General features: G+C 41.6%; 1 protein-coding gene across 2 annotated transcripts in view; it reads left to right on the top strand.

The window, feature by feature from the left end:
- Positions 1-16,669, top strand: part of LOC100562569 (cytochrome P450 2J4) — a 103,657-nt gene that overhangs the window by 65,191 nt on the left and 21,797 nt on the right. The window contains exons 1-2 of one of the 2 annotated variants that reach the window (XM_008116242.3): positions 8,941-9,317; positions 15,617-15,779. In XM_008116242.3, coding sequence (XP_008114449.2) covers positions 9,150-9,317; positions 15,617-15,779 — 331 coding nt within the window. In that variant the 5' untranslated portion in view covers positions 8,941-9,149. Of the gene's footprint in view, positions 1-8,940; positions 9,318-15,616; positions 15,780-16,669 lie in introns of those variants that run through there. The other variant, XM_062976844.1, reaches the window with a different exon arrangement.

The raw sequence follows: 16,669 nt of genomic DNA, 5'->3' as shown, positions 1-16,669 counted from the left end.
TCTTTGAGTATTTTCAATCAACAATGGGAGAGATTGAAAAAAGAGCTGCTTGGATCTGCTTTCCTCAGTGACAAAGCCACCTCCTTCTCTGTCTGTCTCCCTCTTTCCTAGTGACATCATTATATATGTATACTTTATATAATATATATTCCATATATTAAAAACAAAACCAAACAGGCAATTGATTTTCTGATGGCCTCTCCAAGTAGCCTTGAAAATTATACCTCTGGACACCTGTCAATAATAATACAATGTAGTTTGCAAATGTTTTAGCCTACTTGGACAGGCCTTAAGAAAACCATGCTTTAACATGGCAAGAGGAAGCAACTACATAGAATCATAAATATGGAAGCGATCAAAAGAGTCATCCTGTCTGGCATAACACGATCACAGTAACCCCAACAAATGATCATCCAACTTCTGCCAAACAGTTCTTATTATCAGGAAGCTCTTCCTAATGTTCAATTTAAATGCACTGCTCCATTGTCTCTGGAGCAACTAAAGCCAAGCTTGCACCAATTTCAGCGTGTTGTTGTTGCATGCCTTCCGGTCGTTTTCTGACTTACAGCAACCCTAAGGCAAACTTATCATGGGAATCTCTGAAGCTAAGGGTGTGTGACATGCCTGAGGTCACCCAATGGGTTTACAAGGCGAAGCTGGGATTCAAAACCCTGTTTTCCAGAGTTAGAGTCCAATGTTCAAAGCAGAGCATCATGCTGAATTCAACTTCAATATGGTGCCTCAAAGCAGAATAGAGCACTATTATTACTTACCATCGTGGTATTAGAAGAAGCCATTGTTTGTTTTGCGATGTTATGTAATATCACTGAAGTTTGGTCCATATCTATCATTGTCTGGGTTCAGTGCTGTCTAGATAAGAGTGAACTACAACTCCCAGATCCCCAGGTCAATTATCCCCAAACCCTGTCAGTATTCGCAGTTGACCATGTTGGGTCTGTGTGCCAAGTTTAGTCCAGATCTGTCATTGGCTGAGTTCAGGGCTCTCTGGATAAGGGTGAACTACAACTTCCAAATCTGAGATCAATCATCCCCAAACCAGGCCTGTATGTACATTGGCCATGTTGGGTCTATGTGCCAAGTTTGATCCAGATCTGACGTCAGCTGGGTTCAGTGCTTCCTGGATGCAAATGAACTATAATTCCCAAAATTAAGATCTATTCCCACTAACCCCTGTAGTATGTTCAGTTGGTCATGGAGCTTCTCTGTGCCAAATTTGATCCCAGTCCATTGTTGGTGGGGGTCACAGTATCAGAGAAGGTACTGCAAGTCCCATTATCCGTGGCAAGTTTGGTCCAGATCCATCTTTGGTTGGGTGAACAATGCTCTCTGGATGTAGGTTAAGTACAACTCCTGGTTGCTTGCAAATCCTGGCCGATTGAAAACCTGGTTGATCCTGGCTGCTGAGCAAGTTCCGGAAAGCGGCCTGGAGGAGAGCAGCTCCCGAGGAGAAGCAGGCAGGATCGACCAGGTTTGCAATCTGCCAGGGTTTGCAAGCAACCAGGATCGGCTGGCAGGAAGGGAAGCAAAGGGAAGCCTCAATGCTTTCTCTCTTCAGATCCCTTTGCTAAAGAAGCGAGAGCTGAGTTTTTCCTTGCTTCCTTTTGCATTCATTGTTCAGCCTGGCTGAGTTTCAGCGTTGCAATAACGCCGGTCGCAGAGGCGGGAAAGTGTTGAGGGTATGAACTTTCCAAAGTCATTCCTCACTGTGATAAGTGCCTAAATCTGAATGAAGACTATGTTGAAATGTACTATTTCAGTGTGGCTTTCAACTGCATATCGTAAGTGGTTTATCCTATACTTTGTTCTTTTTTAATTCCAAAACGTAATGTACTTTCTGGATAGCCCTCGTATATATATATATATATATATATAGAGAGAGAGAGAGAGAGAGAGAGAGAGAGAGAGAGATTGAAACACATTTCTCTTTATTAAATTTAGCAAAGTTGTGAAGCACTGTCTGAGGTCTAACTTTAGAATATAGATTGAGATGTAGACAAATACTCTTAAAACCATACCAAAATCTCAAGGCACAGAAAAACCCATTTCTCTTGCAGTATTAAATTGAAAATTTGAGTCTCCTTCATGGACAGAAAAAGTAGGTTATACATAAACAAAAGAAGAAAAAGACAGAGGATAACAAATCTTTCTTTACAATATGTAGCTGATTTGTTAAAAACCATTTGAAGTGAGACTTTAAAATACAGAGTGAGGTGCAGAAAAAAGCTCTTGAAATGATATTTTAATCTCAAGGAGGCACAGAAAAACTTACCCTGCTCCTAGAATTAACTTTACCTCAACATCAACTGAAAAATTAAACCACACAGCGTCTTGTGCACAGCCATGCAGTTTTTTTAATTGTATCAGAAGCGACTTGAGAAGTCACTTGTGAGAGAATTGGCTGTCTACAGAGACGTTGCTCAGGGGATGCCCAGATGTGTTACTGGGAGGCTTCTTTCATGTCTCAGCCATGCAGTGAATAATACACAACAACATATAATGACACTAATACTGCCAGTGTTGTACTATGCTAATAATATTATATTGTATGTAAATTTAATTTGTAAGTCACTCTGAATCCCCTTCGGGGTGATAAGGGCGGGATATAAATGTAGCAAATAAATAAATAAATAATATATGTAACTCCACTCCCATAACACTATGAAAGAAAATTTGAAAAAGTTTATGTTCCTGGTTTGAAAGTTTTATTTCCTGTTTAATTGTGTGGTACCACTTACATTGAAAGTAGTTGTTATACTCCGGAAACGTTATTTTTGCATCTGCCACAAACTATGTTGAATTGGTTGAGACTCTATCAGATATTCATTGAAAAACTATAGCAAAATGTGCCGCAGGATGTCCCACAAAAACAAAGTTTTTGCAGTTTAATAAACTTTTCCCATGTTTTTTTTATGATAGAACCCATTAGGAAATGATAATTTATAACCCAGGAACTAAAATTGTGTTATATGGTATAATTTTTAACCAATTGGCTTTGTTAGGTATCTGCTGAAAAAGTACAAGCTAATGCATGAAGGAACACATATACTGTATATATTTGGGTATAAGCCTAGTTTTTCAGCCCTTTTTTTGGGCTGAAAAAGCTCCCCTCGGCTTATACTCGAGTGAGGTCCTGGCTGGCTTCTATTCAGGTCAGCTTATACTTGAGTATATAGGTATTCAGCGTTGGATAGTCTTAGCTTATTAAAGTCTTATTGTTACTTTAAATTACAGTTTTATATAAATATTCAAAAACATTTAACCTACTGATGCCTCAAATAATGCAATTTTATTAATATCTATTTTATTGTTGAAATTGACCCGTAGCTGCTGCATTTCCCACGCTTGTCTTATACTCGAGTCAATAAGTTTTTCCAGTTTTTGTGGTAAAATTAGATGCTTCGGCTTATATTCGGGTCATCTTATACTCGAGTATATACGGTACATTAGATCCTAACAGGAGACCAGCCAGCAGATATTCTTACACTAATGATCTGATTAATGCATGCAGTAAGAAAAAAAGGCCATGCTTCCTGGGGGTGTTGTGTGGTTTCTGGCTATATGGCTGTGTTCTAGCAGCATTTTCTCCTGATGTTTTGCCTGCATCTGTGGCTGGCATCTTCAGAGGAAAGCAAGTGGAGTACATTACACCTGTAGGGTGTCCAGTGTGGGAGAAAAAACATTATCTATTAACCAAGTGCAAAGGGTGTGTGGGATGTCTAGGATGGGAGAAAGAACCATTCTTCCTTCTCCAGCACCTCCTTTTGCATAAATAAGAACAAAGGGTCATGTTTGTTTAATCTCACTACAACCTGAATCCTATTATTAGTCAGAGTATACCCATGAATTCAATTTACTTATGGCTTGATTCACCATTCAACTATTCATTCACTGAATCTAGCTGAAACTCATAAGTAGGATCCAGGTATTAATTATCCTATCTGTGTCACCATTCAATTATTGTTTTCTTAATTATCACTCTTTGGTTAATGATCACGATTTATAATTTGGAACTGAAATGTGTTCCGCCCCTGTTCAGCATAGTCTTCCATGCACTCAGGAATACAAGCAATAGCCAAATGGAAAAACCCATTGGCATAGTGGGTTGTGATCTGTAAAAATGTATATTGAATAAAATTTGGTTTGCAACATTTATTTTGGGTTTCTGAGAGTTTTCCAGGCTGTATGGCCATGTTCCAGAAGAATTCTCTCCTGACGTTTCACCCACGTATATGGCAGGCATCCTGAGAGGTTGTCTGGTCTGTTGGAAACTAGGCAAGTGGGGTTTGAGGATGCCTGCCATAGATGTGGGCAAAACATCAGGAGAGAATGCTTCTGGAACATGGCCATACAGCCTGGAAAACTCACAGAAGCCCAGTGATTGCAGCCAGGAAAGCCTTCGACAATTTATTTTATTTAAACACTTTTTAATATCCATTTTGTTCATTAAAAATATACAAGGTGGCTTGCAATTTTAAAACAGGCAATAAAAACCATCCACTAAAGCAATAAAATAAATTAAAAACTATTCATTTGCAATGCTAGGGCGATAGATCATATTAACAATATGGAAAATAATTAGAGGGGGAATCCTTTTCAGGCAAATACAGTTTATTGATGGTGGAAACACCCAGGAATCGGGCCATATCTCAATGGTTAGATCATTCGACATAGTGGTGCCACAACATGGAAGTCTCTCCTCTGCACTATGTCTAAATAACCCTTGATATTGATAAGGCAAACTGGGAGAAACTGGGGAAAATGGGATTCCAATATTTGGTTAAAAGTACTAACTGAATCGAAAGGATGGTTTGCCCTCCACTCTCTTCTATATCCAAGAAAGAGTTTATTTTGCAATCCCAGGGTCTATCTTCTTGACAAAAAGAGTGCCAGAAGGTTTAGATATCTTTTGCCTAAAAAATACTGAGCACCATTTAAGGCCACTGACACTTTGTGAACTTTTGTAATTTTGGGCTGATGAGAAGAAAATAACATGATAATGAAAAGAAGATACTGTGTTTCCTCAATTGTAAGACACAACAATTGTAAAACACATCCTAATTTCAGTACCGACACCACCAACAAAAATACACCTGTGATTCTCAGATGCATCCAATTTTTAGAGATTATATAGGCGAAAAGGTGTGTCTTAGACTTGAAGAAATACAGTAATTACATAAAGAACTATTATGGGTTGTGTTTACGTGATCTCTTAAGTACCTAAGTACCCAAAACAGCGATCTTACTAACTTTATTTATATCCCGCCTTCATCACCAAAGGGACTCAGACCTTGGTAGGGCAAACATCACTAATTAGTGATGTATTTGTATGTGTAATGTAATAAACTATGCTTTGTAATTTTCATGTAGAATTGTATAAATGCTCGGTCCTTTGTTGTACTTGTTGTGTCTTTTTTGTGGTTTTTAGAGATTTCTCACATGCTGTACTCGTTTGAAGAGCACCAAGGAACACAGTCCCCAATTTACGGATTACAGCCTCACTAATAATAATAATAATAATAATAATAATAAAACTTTATTTATACCCCGCCACCATCTCCCCAACGGGGACTCGGGGCGGCTCACATGGGGCCATGCCCAAGACAATACAATAGACAAAATATAAAAACAACATATCAGAATGCAATTAAACAATGCAACAATAACACTACACAATACAGAACAAAAAAGCAGAACGTAGCATAACATAACAAGGGCGGGCCGCATGGACACAAGGTTAAAAACTCGGGGTAAGAAGAGATAAGAATAAAACCATGGGGAACAGGGTCTACAGAATACATGTTGGGGAGAGAAACACAGGAGGTATATACAATTACTCTCCGAAAGCACACCGGAAGAGCCATGTTTTTAAAACTTTCCTAAAGGCTAAAAGAGTGGGGGCTAGCCTGATCTCAATGGGCAGTGAGTTCCACAAACGGGGGGCCACAGCAGAAAAGGCCCTCTCCCTTGTTCCCACAAGGCGGGCCTGTGATAAAGGCAGTGGAGACAGGAGGGCCTCCCCAGATGAACGAAGGGCTCGGGCAGGTTTATGTTGAGCTAAGCTTTATTAGCCTTTAAGGTACCACAGGAACTATGTTACTTACTACTAGAGATGTGCGTGAAAAATTTTCCTTCGTCTCTTTCATGCTATCGTTTCATTTCGACCATTAGTATACACAAGGACGACATTTTTTTAGGAATCAAGAGGCGAGATGAAAATAAGAGCCGCACAGTCATGGTGCTTGCTTTCGTTTTGGCCCCATAACAATAAGCAGGTACTGATAGAGGGCTGCTTTTCCATTATAGCTGATGTGTACCAATGGGTGTTAATAATAATATTAATATAAATAACGATAGTTATTCTGGGACCCTAATCTGAGTCTGGGAGAGGAGTGCCTCCCCATGACATCTGATGTGTGCCAATGGGTATATATATATACCCATATAAAATGATAGCTACTTTAGGATTTTAAGTTGAGCCTGGGAGAGGAGTGCCTCCCCATGACATCTGATGTGAGCCAATGGGTCTTACTAGTAATATATATATATATATATATATATAAAGAACGATACCTACTCTGGGGCTCTAAGCTGAGTCTGGGAGAGGAGTGCCTCTCCATGACATCTGATGTAGGCCAATCGGTCTTACTAATAAGATAGATACATACATAGATAGATGATAGATAGATAGATAGATAGATAGATAGATAGATAGATAGATAGAATGATAGCTACTCTGGTCTGGGGAGGAGTGCCTCCCCATGACAGCTGATGTGTGCCAATGGGTGTTAATAATAATATTAATGACAATAGTAATCTGGGGAAGACCCAAATGTTTTTAAAGTTGGTGGGCTAAAAGGGGTCAAACTGCCCTCAGTGTGTGGGGATTTTCACCCCTCTAGCCCAAAAACCAAGGGGGGTGAGCCTTGGAAGCCCTCCCATTGCTGCCAATGGCGTGAAAATTTTTGTGTTTTTCATTAGCCAGACAAAAATTCGTGTCATATAGCGGGCCCATTCTTGTTAGCGGGAACCAAATACAAAAATGCGATGACAGAAGTGAAACTACACAAAATGAACAGCAATTCCATACAATAGCACAACACTACTTACTACTATAGACTAGCACAGCTACTCCTCTCAAATGACTTTTAGGAAGAGGGAAAACTGTGTAAGCAGCATTATTAGGAGGGAGTTGGCATTTCTGACAGTATAGTATGGTTTCCTTTTCTGAGTCTAAAACTTTGCTATCTCCACTTTTCTTTACTGCATAGGCAACACCAGATGCCCCTCCTGCCTCTCCTCCCCCTTTCCCTCCTCCTCCTCCTCCTCCTTCCAAAGGAGGTTTCTGGCAAAGCAGAGCCTAACTGCCCTATTGTCACCACCTACTGGCATCTAAGGAGCTCATCACGTTGAGGCCAGGAAACCAGGGAATAGCAGGGGACAGTGGGGAAAACTGTGGGGCAACATAACGCTACATTCCCTTTCCATTGTGGCATCCCTTCCCACGATGTTTCCCCGCTGTCTCCAATTGCTCCCACTTCCTCCCTGGCTTTTTCAATGAGAAGTTGGATGAACATCCAACTTCTATGGGCTCTGATTCTCTGCGCTGCCACCACACTGCTGGCACAGAGCCCAATGGAGCCCCGATGGAAGTAGCCCTATGTCATCTAATGGGCTCCAGTGAACTCTGTGCCAGCAGGATGCCAGCAACTCAGAGAAACACAAAGAATTGGATCACATGTTGGACACTTCCCAAGTGTCTAGGACGGTGTGATGTATCAGCGAATAATGTGTGCAGATCCCAGAAAGGTGGCCTTCTGCAGTTGGCAGGTGGTAATTTTGTCAGCACCGATTGTGTTTAAGTGCAGGCCAAGGCCTTTAGGTACTGCACCCAGTGTGCCGATCACCACTGGGACCACCTTGACTGGCTTGTGCCAGAGTCTTTGCAATTCGATCTTTAAATCCTCATATCGTGTCAGCTTTTCCAGTTGCTTTTCTTCAATCCTGCTGTCCCCTGGGATTGCAATATCAACAATCCATATTTTGCTTTTTAACACGATTGTGAGGTCACGAGTATTGTGCTCCAAAACTCTTGTTTGTCTGAATTCAGAAGTCCCAGAGTGGCTTGACATGTTCATTCTCTGTAACCAGTTCTTCTTCTTATTATTATTATTATATTATGACACAGCAAACAAGATAGATATGCTGGATTTCGTATCACAAAATTACAAGTCGAACACTTCCCAAGTGTCTAGGACTGTGTGATGTATTTTCGGATGACGCGCGCAAATCCCAGTCGGGTGGCCTTTTGCAGTTGGCAGATCGTGATTCTGTCAATGTCTATTGTTTCCAAATGCCGGCTGAGATCTTTTGGTATGGCACCCAGCATGCCGATTACCACCGGGACCACCTGTACTGGTTTATGCCAGAGCCTTTGCAGTTCTATCTTGAGGTCCTGATAGCTGCTGAGTTTTTCCTGTTGTTTTTCGTCAATGCGACTGTCACCTGGGATGGCAACACCATCATTATTATTATTATTACTACTACTACTACTACTACTACTACTACTCCTTGCAGTTGCACCTTATTTTCAGCTCCCCAAAAAGCTATTGAGATCTGATCAGTCCCTCTCTTCCTAACAGCCTTTTCCTAACTCTGTTTCACACTGGCACTGTCTAACCACTTATCAGGTAATATTCTAGGTTATATCTTTTCTTTCATAGGCTCTTAGAGTTTCAGTTTTTAATGTTGAAAATCGTATGGAAATAACAGGGCAAATGTGGATCTATCTATCCTAAATATTCACATATATCAAGAATATATGTGGCCTTGGATCAGATTGTGTTAGCTTTTTGTTAAGGGCATATCTTTCCATCAGACTTAACATAGATAATTGGTTCTTGTGCTGCAAGAATAGAGGGCTGGCAGATCACATTCCAGGGCTTACTTTGATATGAAATTGTGGTGCTTGCCTGTTTGAAATAATTGCAGTGTCTAAAAGTCTGTTAGGAAGTAAACAGAGGCAAGTAGCGACATCGCCGCGGAAGGCAAAAAATTCATTGGAGAGATCATGCTGAGTGCTGTCAAGGGCACTGGGAAGACACAAAGAGGGGGAAAGCAAAGATAGGGGAATGTTGGCAAGACTGGCATGTTTGGTGACGCTGATTCCACGACTGATTCTGCAATACTTGAAACAGCTGTGGGCGCACAGACATTACCCTCCCGGTCCTCTTCCACTTCCTTTCATTGGAGGCCTATGGCGGCTTGGGATCAGGCTTTCTCAGGATACTTTCACGAAGGTATTTCTTACTTAATAATTAATCATCCAGGTAAGACGGACTGGAGAGAGTGGAAAATTGCTTTGTCATTGTATTTATCAGCGTTTCTCAACCTGGGGGTCGGGATCCCTGGGTGGGTCACGAGAGGGTGTCAGAGGGGCTGCCGAAGACCATCCGAAAATATATATTTCTCATGGTCAGAGGAACCCTTTTGGCAGAGAAGGCTGAAGATCTCTCCGCCTGCCAAACCCTTCCAGTATTTTCTGTTGGTCATGGGAGTTCTGTGTGCCAAGTTTGGTTCAGTTCCATTGTTGGTGGAGCTCAGAATGCTCTTTGATTGCATGCTAACTATAAATCCCAGCAACCACAGCTCCCAAATGACAAAATCATTCCCCCTCCCCAACCGCACCGGCATTCAAATTTGGGCGTATCGGGTATTTGTGCCAAATTTTGTCCAGTGAATGAAAATACATCCTGCATATCAGATATTTACATTACAATTCATAACAGTAGCAAAATTATAGTTATGAAGTGGCAACAAAAATAATTTTATGGTTGGGGGTCACCACAACATGAGGAACTCTAATAAGGGGTCATGGCATTAGGAAGGTTGAGAACCACTGGTATTTATGATAGCCAAACCCTGGCATCCAGGCACGCAGAGAGCAACACTCTGCAGGCAGCATTCAGTGAGTGACTTCAGCAACAGTGATTTCACCTTGCACTTACATGTGTTTTGGGAGGAGGGCCATTTCAGATTGTGTGGTTTCAATAATAATTGTTTTTAATATTTATATGGCTTTTAAAAAAATGGTATTTAATCTATATGTTTATTTTATTGTTGTTTGTTTGTTTGATAAGGCATCAAATTGTTATCTGTTGTAAGGCCACTCTGAGTCCCCTTTGGGGTGAGAAGGGCAGGTGCTTCTTGGCAGGGGGCTGGACTGGATGGCCCATGAGGTCTCTTCCAAATCTACTATTCTATGATTCTAGGATTCTACAAATACAGTAAATAAATAAATGCAAGGTTGATATTTCCTGCCTCACTCTCCAACAACCAAAGTTGTCCCCGGATTCATGTCATCCAGAGAGCTACTCCAAATGGCCATTTCAACAGAAAGACGGAAACCATGAAAATAAACAAAATCTGGCTACCAGTATTTTTTTTAAAAAAAACTCTAAAATCAGGACAGCAAATAAATAACAACACTCTGAAACAGGGAAATTCCAGACAAGAAATAATCAGGGACAGCTAACACCTCCCAAAAAAGGATTCCCCCAGGCAGGAAGCAGCCAGGCTTTGAAGCTACAAATCCATTCAATACTAATCCAGGTGGCCATTTGCAACATTCACACTTGCCTCAAGCAGGCAAGAGTTTTTTCTCCCACCCTGGACATCATTCCACAGATACTCATATATAAACCCCACTTTCCTAGTTTCCAACAGACCTCACAACCTCTGAGGATGCCTGCCATAGATGTGGGTAAAACATCAGGAAATAATGCTTCTGGAACATGGCCATACAGCCCGGAAAACTCACAGCAACCTAGCCATTCCGTTGTTGGTGGATAGTAACAGCCTAACATGGTAGTAATGACCTGTCCAGGAAATGGTTTGAAAAATTCGGAAGCAGATATTTAAGACCTTTGATTCTAACCTAGTCTACTGAAAACAGGATTGTGAGTAGACATAGACGGAAATGCATCAGGCTTTATTTTACTAATAAAATGACAATTTATTGAGCATATTGCAGTGAAACCAGAGAGAGCATTTATCACAAGGTGTGATACAAAACGGTTAGATTGTTTTCTGAGACATCCAAAGGAATCCATCCAATACCAGCGGAGGGTGTAATTATCCTGCATCTGGCTTTGGGAACATAGCCAGATGGGTCACACCAACCCACTCTCCACCAGCCACAGAATAGCTGGGCTGGCAGAGGTAATGAAGCAATGGAAAAGTGAGTAACATAGTGCAGGAAGTCCCTGAGTTACAAACATCCCATTTACAAATGAGTCACAGTTAAGAGCAGGGTTGAGAGAAATCAACTCCTCAGAAGGGAAAGTCACTCCTGAAAGAGTTATTGTGAGGAAAAGGGGTCTCCATTGAAGCTTTATTTCTGATCAGGGCACAGGCAGAAAAAGAAACAGCACAGAGGGACTCATGCTTTCCTATGCTATCCAGAGCTTACATACTAGTGTTGTGCTTTTGTATGGAATTGCTGTTTGTTTTGTGTAGTTTCATTAGTGTCATCTCATTTTCATATTTGGTTCCCGCTAACAAAAATGGGCCACCTATACAACACGAATTTTTGTCTGGCTAACAAAAAACACAAAAAAATTCATTTCATTGGCTACCAAGGCTCACCCTCCCCCCTCGGATTTTGAGCTAGAAGGGTGAAAATCGCTACACACTGAGGGCATTTTGACCCCTTTTAACCCACCAACTGTGATGTCCCATGGACCCTTGGGCCGTGAACCTGACTCCATTGTGGACAACAGCGATGAGGAAACAGATTTAGTGCCAATTCAGCAAGACTCTGCCCCGTTCCAGATGTACCCTATTGACAATTCCAGTTCAGTGCTCATTAAAAAGGACCTTGGAGCGGAGTCTTCTCTTCCCAGCTCTCCTCCCTTTGATAGGAGAATGTTTGTGCAAACGAACAGACAGGAGAAAGCGGGACAAAGACGAAGCGCGCGATTAGCAGCAAGGGAATCTGCTGATTAACCTATTTTCCCCTGAGAACTCTCGGGGAGGATCGCATCTGGTGAAGATGTTGTGTTAGCTCTTTTCCCTTGGGAAAAGAGCATTTGTACACCTGCTCTGTGAAGAGATTTGAAGTTCCTTAAAAGTTCTGTGCGCTGGCTAGCCAGCGCGGAGTCAACGTGTCAGTTTGGAGGATTAACTTCGCTTCCAGCCAAGTGTGGACTGCGTTTAAGTCCACTGCCTTCCAGCCTTGTTGTGCCTTGCCAAGCCGTGTTCCTTGACTTGTCTTGCCGTGAATCCAGTCTTGTCTTGTCGTGCCGTGTATCCAGCCTTGTCTTCAATTTCTTGCCTTTGGATTTGCTTTGAACTCTAGTGAAGGACTTGGATGTTTTCCCCACTCAAACTGCTTGGAAGTTTGAGTGCATTTCGGTTTTTGGATTACAAACTTTATACTCTAATATTATATATTGGACAATATACTACTGGACTATATTTGACCTTTCCTGAAAGGTCTATTGATGGACTATACTTTCTACTTGTTTTCATTTTAATTTCTTAAATCCTTAATAAAGATATTAGATTGTTTATTGGCCTCAGTGTATTGGTTTCCAGTGCTCTCGCAGCCAGGGGCGTCACACCAACCTTTAAAACGTTTGGGTCTTCCCTAGCATACTATTGTTATTAATAATATTATTAACACCCATTGGCACACATCAGCTGTCATGGGAAGGCACTCCTCTCCCAGACTCAGCTTAGAGTCCCAGAGTAGCTATGTTATTAATATATATAATATTATTAGTAAGATCCATTGACACACATCAGATGTAATGGGGAGGCACTCCTCCCCCAGACTGAACATAGAGTCCCAGAGTAGCTATCAAAAGGTCACAGGTTCGAATCCAGGGGGTAGGGTGAGTTCCCGCTGTTAGCCCCAGCTTCTGCCAACCTAGCAGTTTGAAAACATGCAAATGTGAGTAGATCAATAGGTATGCCTTTGGCAGAAAAGTAACAGCTCTCCATACAGTCATGCTGGCCACATGATCTTGGAGGCATCTATGGACAATGCCAGCTCTTCGGCTTAGAAACAGAGATGAGTACCACCCCACAGAGTCAGACTTAATATCAAGGGAAAACCTTTACCTTTACATACATACATACATACACATACACAGTAGAATCTCACTTATCCAACATAAACGGGCCAGCAGAATGTTGGATAAGCTTATATGTTGGATAATAAGGAAGGATTAAGGAAACGTCTATTAAACATCAAATTACATTATGATTTTACAAATTAAGCACCTAAACATCATGTTTTACAACAAATTTGACAGAAAAACCAGTTCAGTATGCGGTAATTACAGTATTTACTAATTTAGCACCAAAACTTCACAATGTATTGAAAACATTGACTACAAAAACATTGATTACTAAAAGGCAGACTTTGTTGGATAATCCAGAACGTTGGATAAGTGAGACTCTACTGTTTATGGCTGGAGTTGCACTTAAAAAAGTGTCTGTTCCAACTAATAAACAAATTCAGCTTAAGAACAAACTTACAAAACCTATCTTGTTTATAACCTGGGGACTGCCTATATACATGTAGAATTAGTACGCAATGTGGCACCACACCAGTAAGTGTGATTTTATCAATAACAGGGTTGTGAAAATTGTTGCTCTCCCAGCTGAATCATGGTTAATGGATTGCTAGGTTCCAAGAAAACACAATTCCCTCAGATTCATCTGAATTAGAGTATCATTTCAAATCTGTTCCCACGACAGAATGCACCCTTCAGAAGCCAAAGATCCTGCACATCCATATTACAACTAATCCCATAATTTCCAGAAAGACAGTCTAACTTCAAGTACACCATCATGTCTGTTTCTGGTTCCCAAAGAACTAATGCTTTTATCAGTCACACCCATCTCAGGCCTTCCTTGCAGGTTAATGAAGCAGGTGTTGTGCACATGGCAAGTGTTTTTAACTGTTTATATTATAGTTTCAATCATAGAATTGTAGAATAAGAGAGTTGGGAGAGACCACATGGGCCATCTAGTCCAACCCCCTGCCATGCAGAAAAAGCACTCCCGACAGATGGCCATCAAGCCTCTGTTATAAAAGCCTCCAATGAAGGCGCTTCCACCTGACTCCGAGGCAGAGTATAATAATATAATAATAAAGGACCAAAAAAGAAAGCATTTGCTGTCTCCCTGCTTCTCTGCAACATTGCATTGCACTGGATTATATTGCAAAATCACTCTTGATACCAGCAGAGACAAAGCTGGTGGAAAGACATGCAAAGAATTTCTTGGTATCTGATCCCAGAATTTGAAGGAGACTCAGCTCATCTAATTCTCTGCAATCCTCTGCAGGAAAAAGTCATTTTCATTTGATCAGACTTTGGGCATATACATTAATCAGCTGTTGAATGTGGCCTAACTGATTGGTCTTGGCTTTGGCTTCAAATTCAACATTGCCATTGCTTTCCAGTGTGCCTCCTCACACCAGAGCATGGATGCACAGCACTTTACATCCAGTTTCTGCCTCCTGCAGAATTCTGGGATTTGTAGTTTAATGTGCACCAGGACCTGTCTGGCTGAGCAGTTTAAAGCCCCCACCTCATCATCATGCATTACAGACTTAAGTCAAATTTAGGCTATTGCAACTCACATTTATGGTTGTTTAATAGGTCAGAGCCCCGGTGGCAAAGTGCATTAAAGCGCTGAGCTGCTGAACTTGCAGACCGAAAGGTCCCAGGTTCAAATCCCGGGAGTGGCTTCAGCACCCGCTGTTAGCTCCAGCTCCTGCCAACCTAGCAGTTCGAAAACATGCAAAATGTGAGTAGATCAATAGGTACCGCTCCAGCGGGAAGATAACGGCGCTCCATGCAGTCATGCCGGCCACGTGACCTTGGAGGTGTCTACAGACAATGCCGGCTCTTCGGCTTAGAAATGGAGATGAGCACCAACCCCTAGAGTCAGACATGACTGGACTTAACGTCAAGGGAAATCTTTACCTTTAATAGGTCGGAATTCTGTTTTGACCATTCAAAGACCAAAACAATTAACTTTGTAAGCCAAAACATACAAATTTCCATGCTGCCAGAGAATGTGGGCATGAGCAGGGATGCCTCTACCTCTTTTCTAGTATTTGGATGTGCTGCAAGAGCATCATCTGCCGATTGCTTGCAACAAACTCCATAGGTTTCCCTAGATGGTTATCACAACATATTCAGATACAGAAAAATAATTGAGCACATTCCCTTTTATCCCCTTTTCTCCCGGTCTCTGCTGGCATGTTGGCATGGAGCATCACTGCTTTCAAGGTGGGTTTTGGGGGGACGAGCATCATGAGACATACCTATAGAGATGTAGGTACATGCCACAGGTAGGTTTCCTAATGTGGGAGCATGGCACTAGAAAAATAGAATGGCATTGGAGGTGGGGATTAAGTCCAGTAAACGTTGGCTGCTCTTCTCTCAAAGGCCAAAGCAATGGAATTGGTTAAATGGGAGATGGCCTCTCACCAGCTCCTGACATTGAGACATGATAGACTTGTTGAAATATTTGTTCATCAGAGTTGCTAAATTTTTTTGGTTTATTTGAATGGTAGGTGGCGAAGTGCTACGGAGACATATATACCCTGTGGATTGGGCACATCCCTATGGTCGTCCTGTCTGGTTACCAAGCCGTGAAAGAAGGCCTGATTGACCACTCAGATGACTTAGCAGACCGGCCAGTGACCCCTTTCATTGAAGCTGCCTTAAAAGGGAGAGGTAAGGTGTTGTGGAAAGGAAATTGCAAGTGGGATGTACGTGGCTGACATCATGTGGCTCCAATGCCAGTTTGGCTGCCTTCTGCAATAAAGTCCACAAAGCATAAAGCATGTAAATGTGCATGCGGAGTGCACAACTGCATGTGAAATTTACATCAGCATGCACAAAAAGCAATGGCAGCACTTGCCACACTACAGCTCTGCTTCTGTCACCCTCAACTGAATACAGACATTACTTGTGGCTAAAAATGTTTAGTTAGCCACATCTTGCCGGGAAAACTCTGTGATTGCGCCAGAAAAGGCTTGAAGGCATACAACAATGACAGCAAACTGGTGTCAAGGTCCTTTCTGCTAATCCTAAAGAAATTAAAATTAAAATCATTCACCCACTTATTAAAAACTAGCTGTGCCCAGCCACGCGTTGCTGTGGCATTTTCTGGTGGTGTTGGTGAGAAATTGTTGAGTCAGTGGTGGTATTGAATGTCTGTTGTATGGTAGTCTTTATGTTTAGTATGCACACTGAAGTGGATTATATGGCAGTGTGGAGTCAAGATAATCCAGTTCAAAGCAGATAATATAAGATTCTAAATGGGTTATATAGCTGTGTGGAAGGGCCTTGAGTCTACACTGCCATATAATCCAGTTCAAATCTGATAATCTGTGAAAAAGGCCTAAGTGAGGCCTAACTGTGCCTGTCCCCTGGGCTGAGTAGGTTGCTAGGAGACCAAGTGGGCGGAGCTTAGCCTTCAAACTGGCAGCAATTGGATAAAAACTATTATTCCTCTCCCTGTAATTAGGACTTTATTTTTTCTTTACTTTTTGTTGTATCAACCTAGAGCCGTGAATGATGGGTTGTGTTGTCAAATTTCGAGGTTGGGGGGCCTGTAGTTT

Source organism: Anolis carolinensis, chromosome 3 (assembly GCF_035594765.1).
Source record: "Anolis carolinensis isolate JA03-04 chromosome 3, rAnoCar3.1.pri, whole genome shotgun sequence".
Classification (NCBI taxonomy): domain Eukaryota; kingdom Metazoa; phylum Chordata; class Lepidosauria; order Squamata; family Dactyloidae; genus Anolis; species Anolis carolinensis.
The sequence above is the reverse complement of the archived record's forward strand: the minus strand, read 5'-3'. Positions and strand labels throughout refer to the sequence as shown.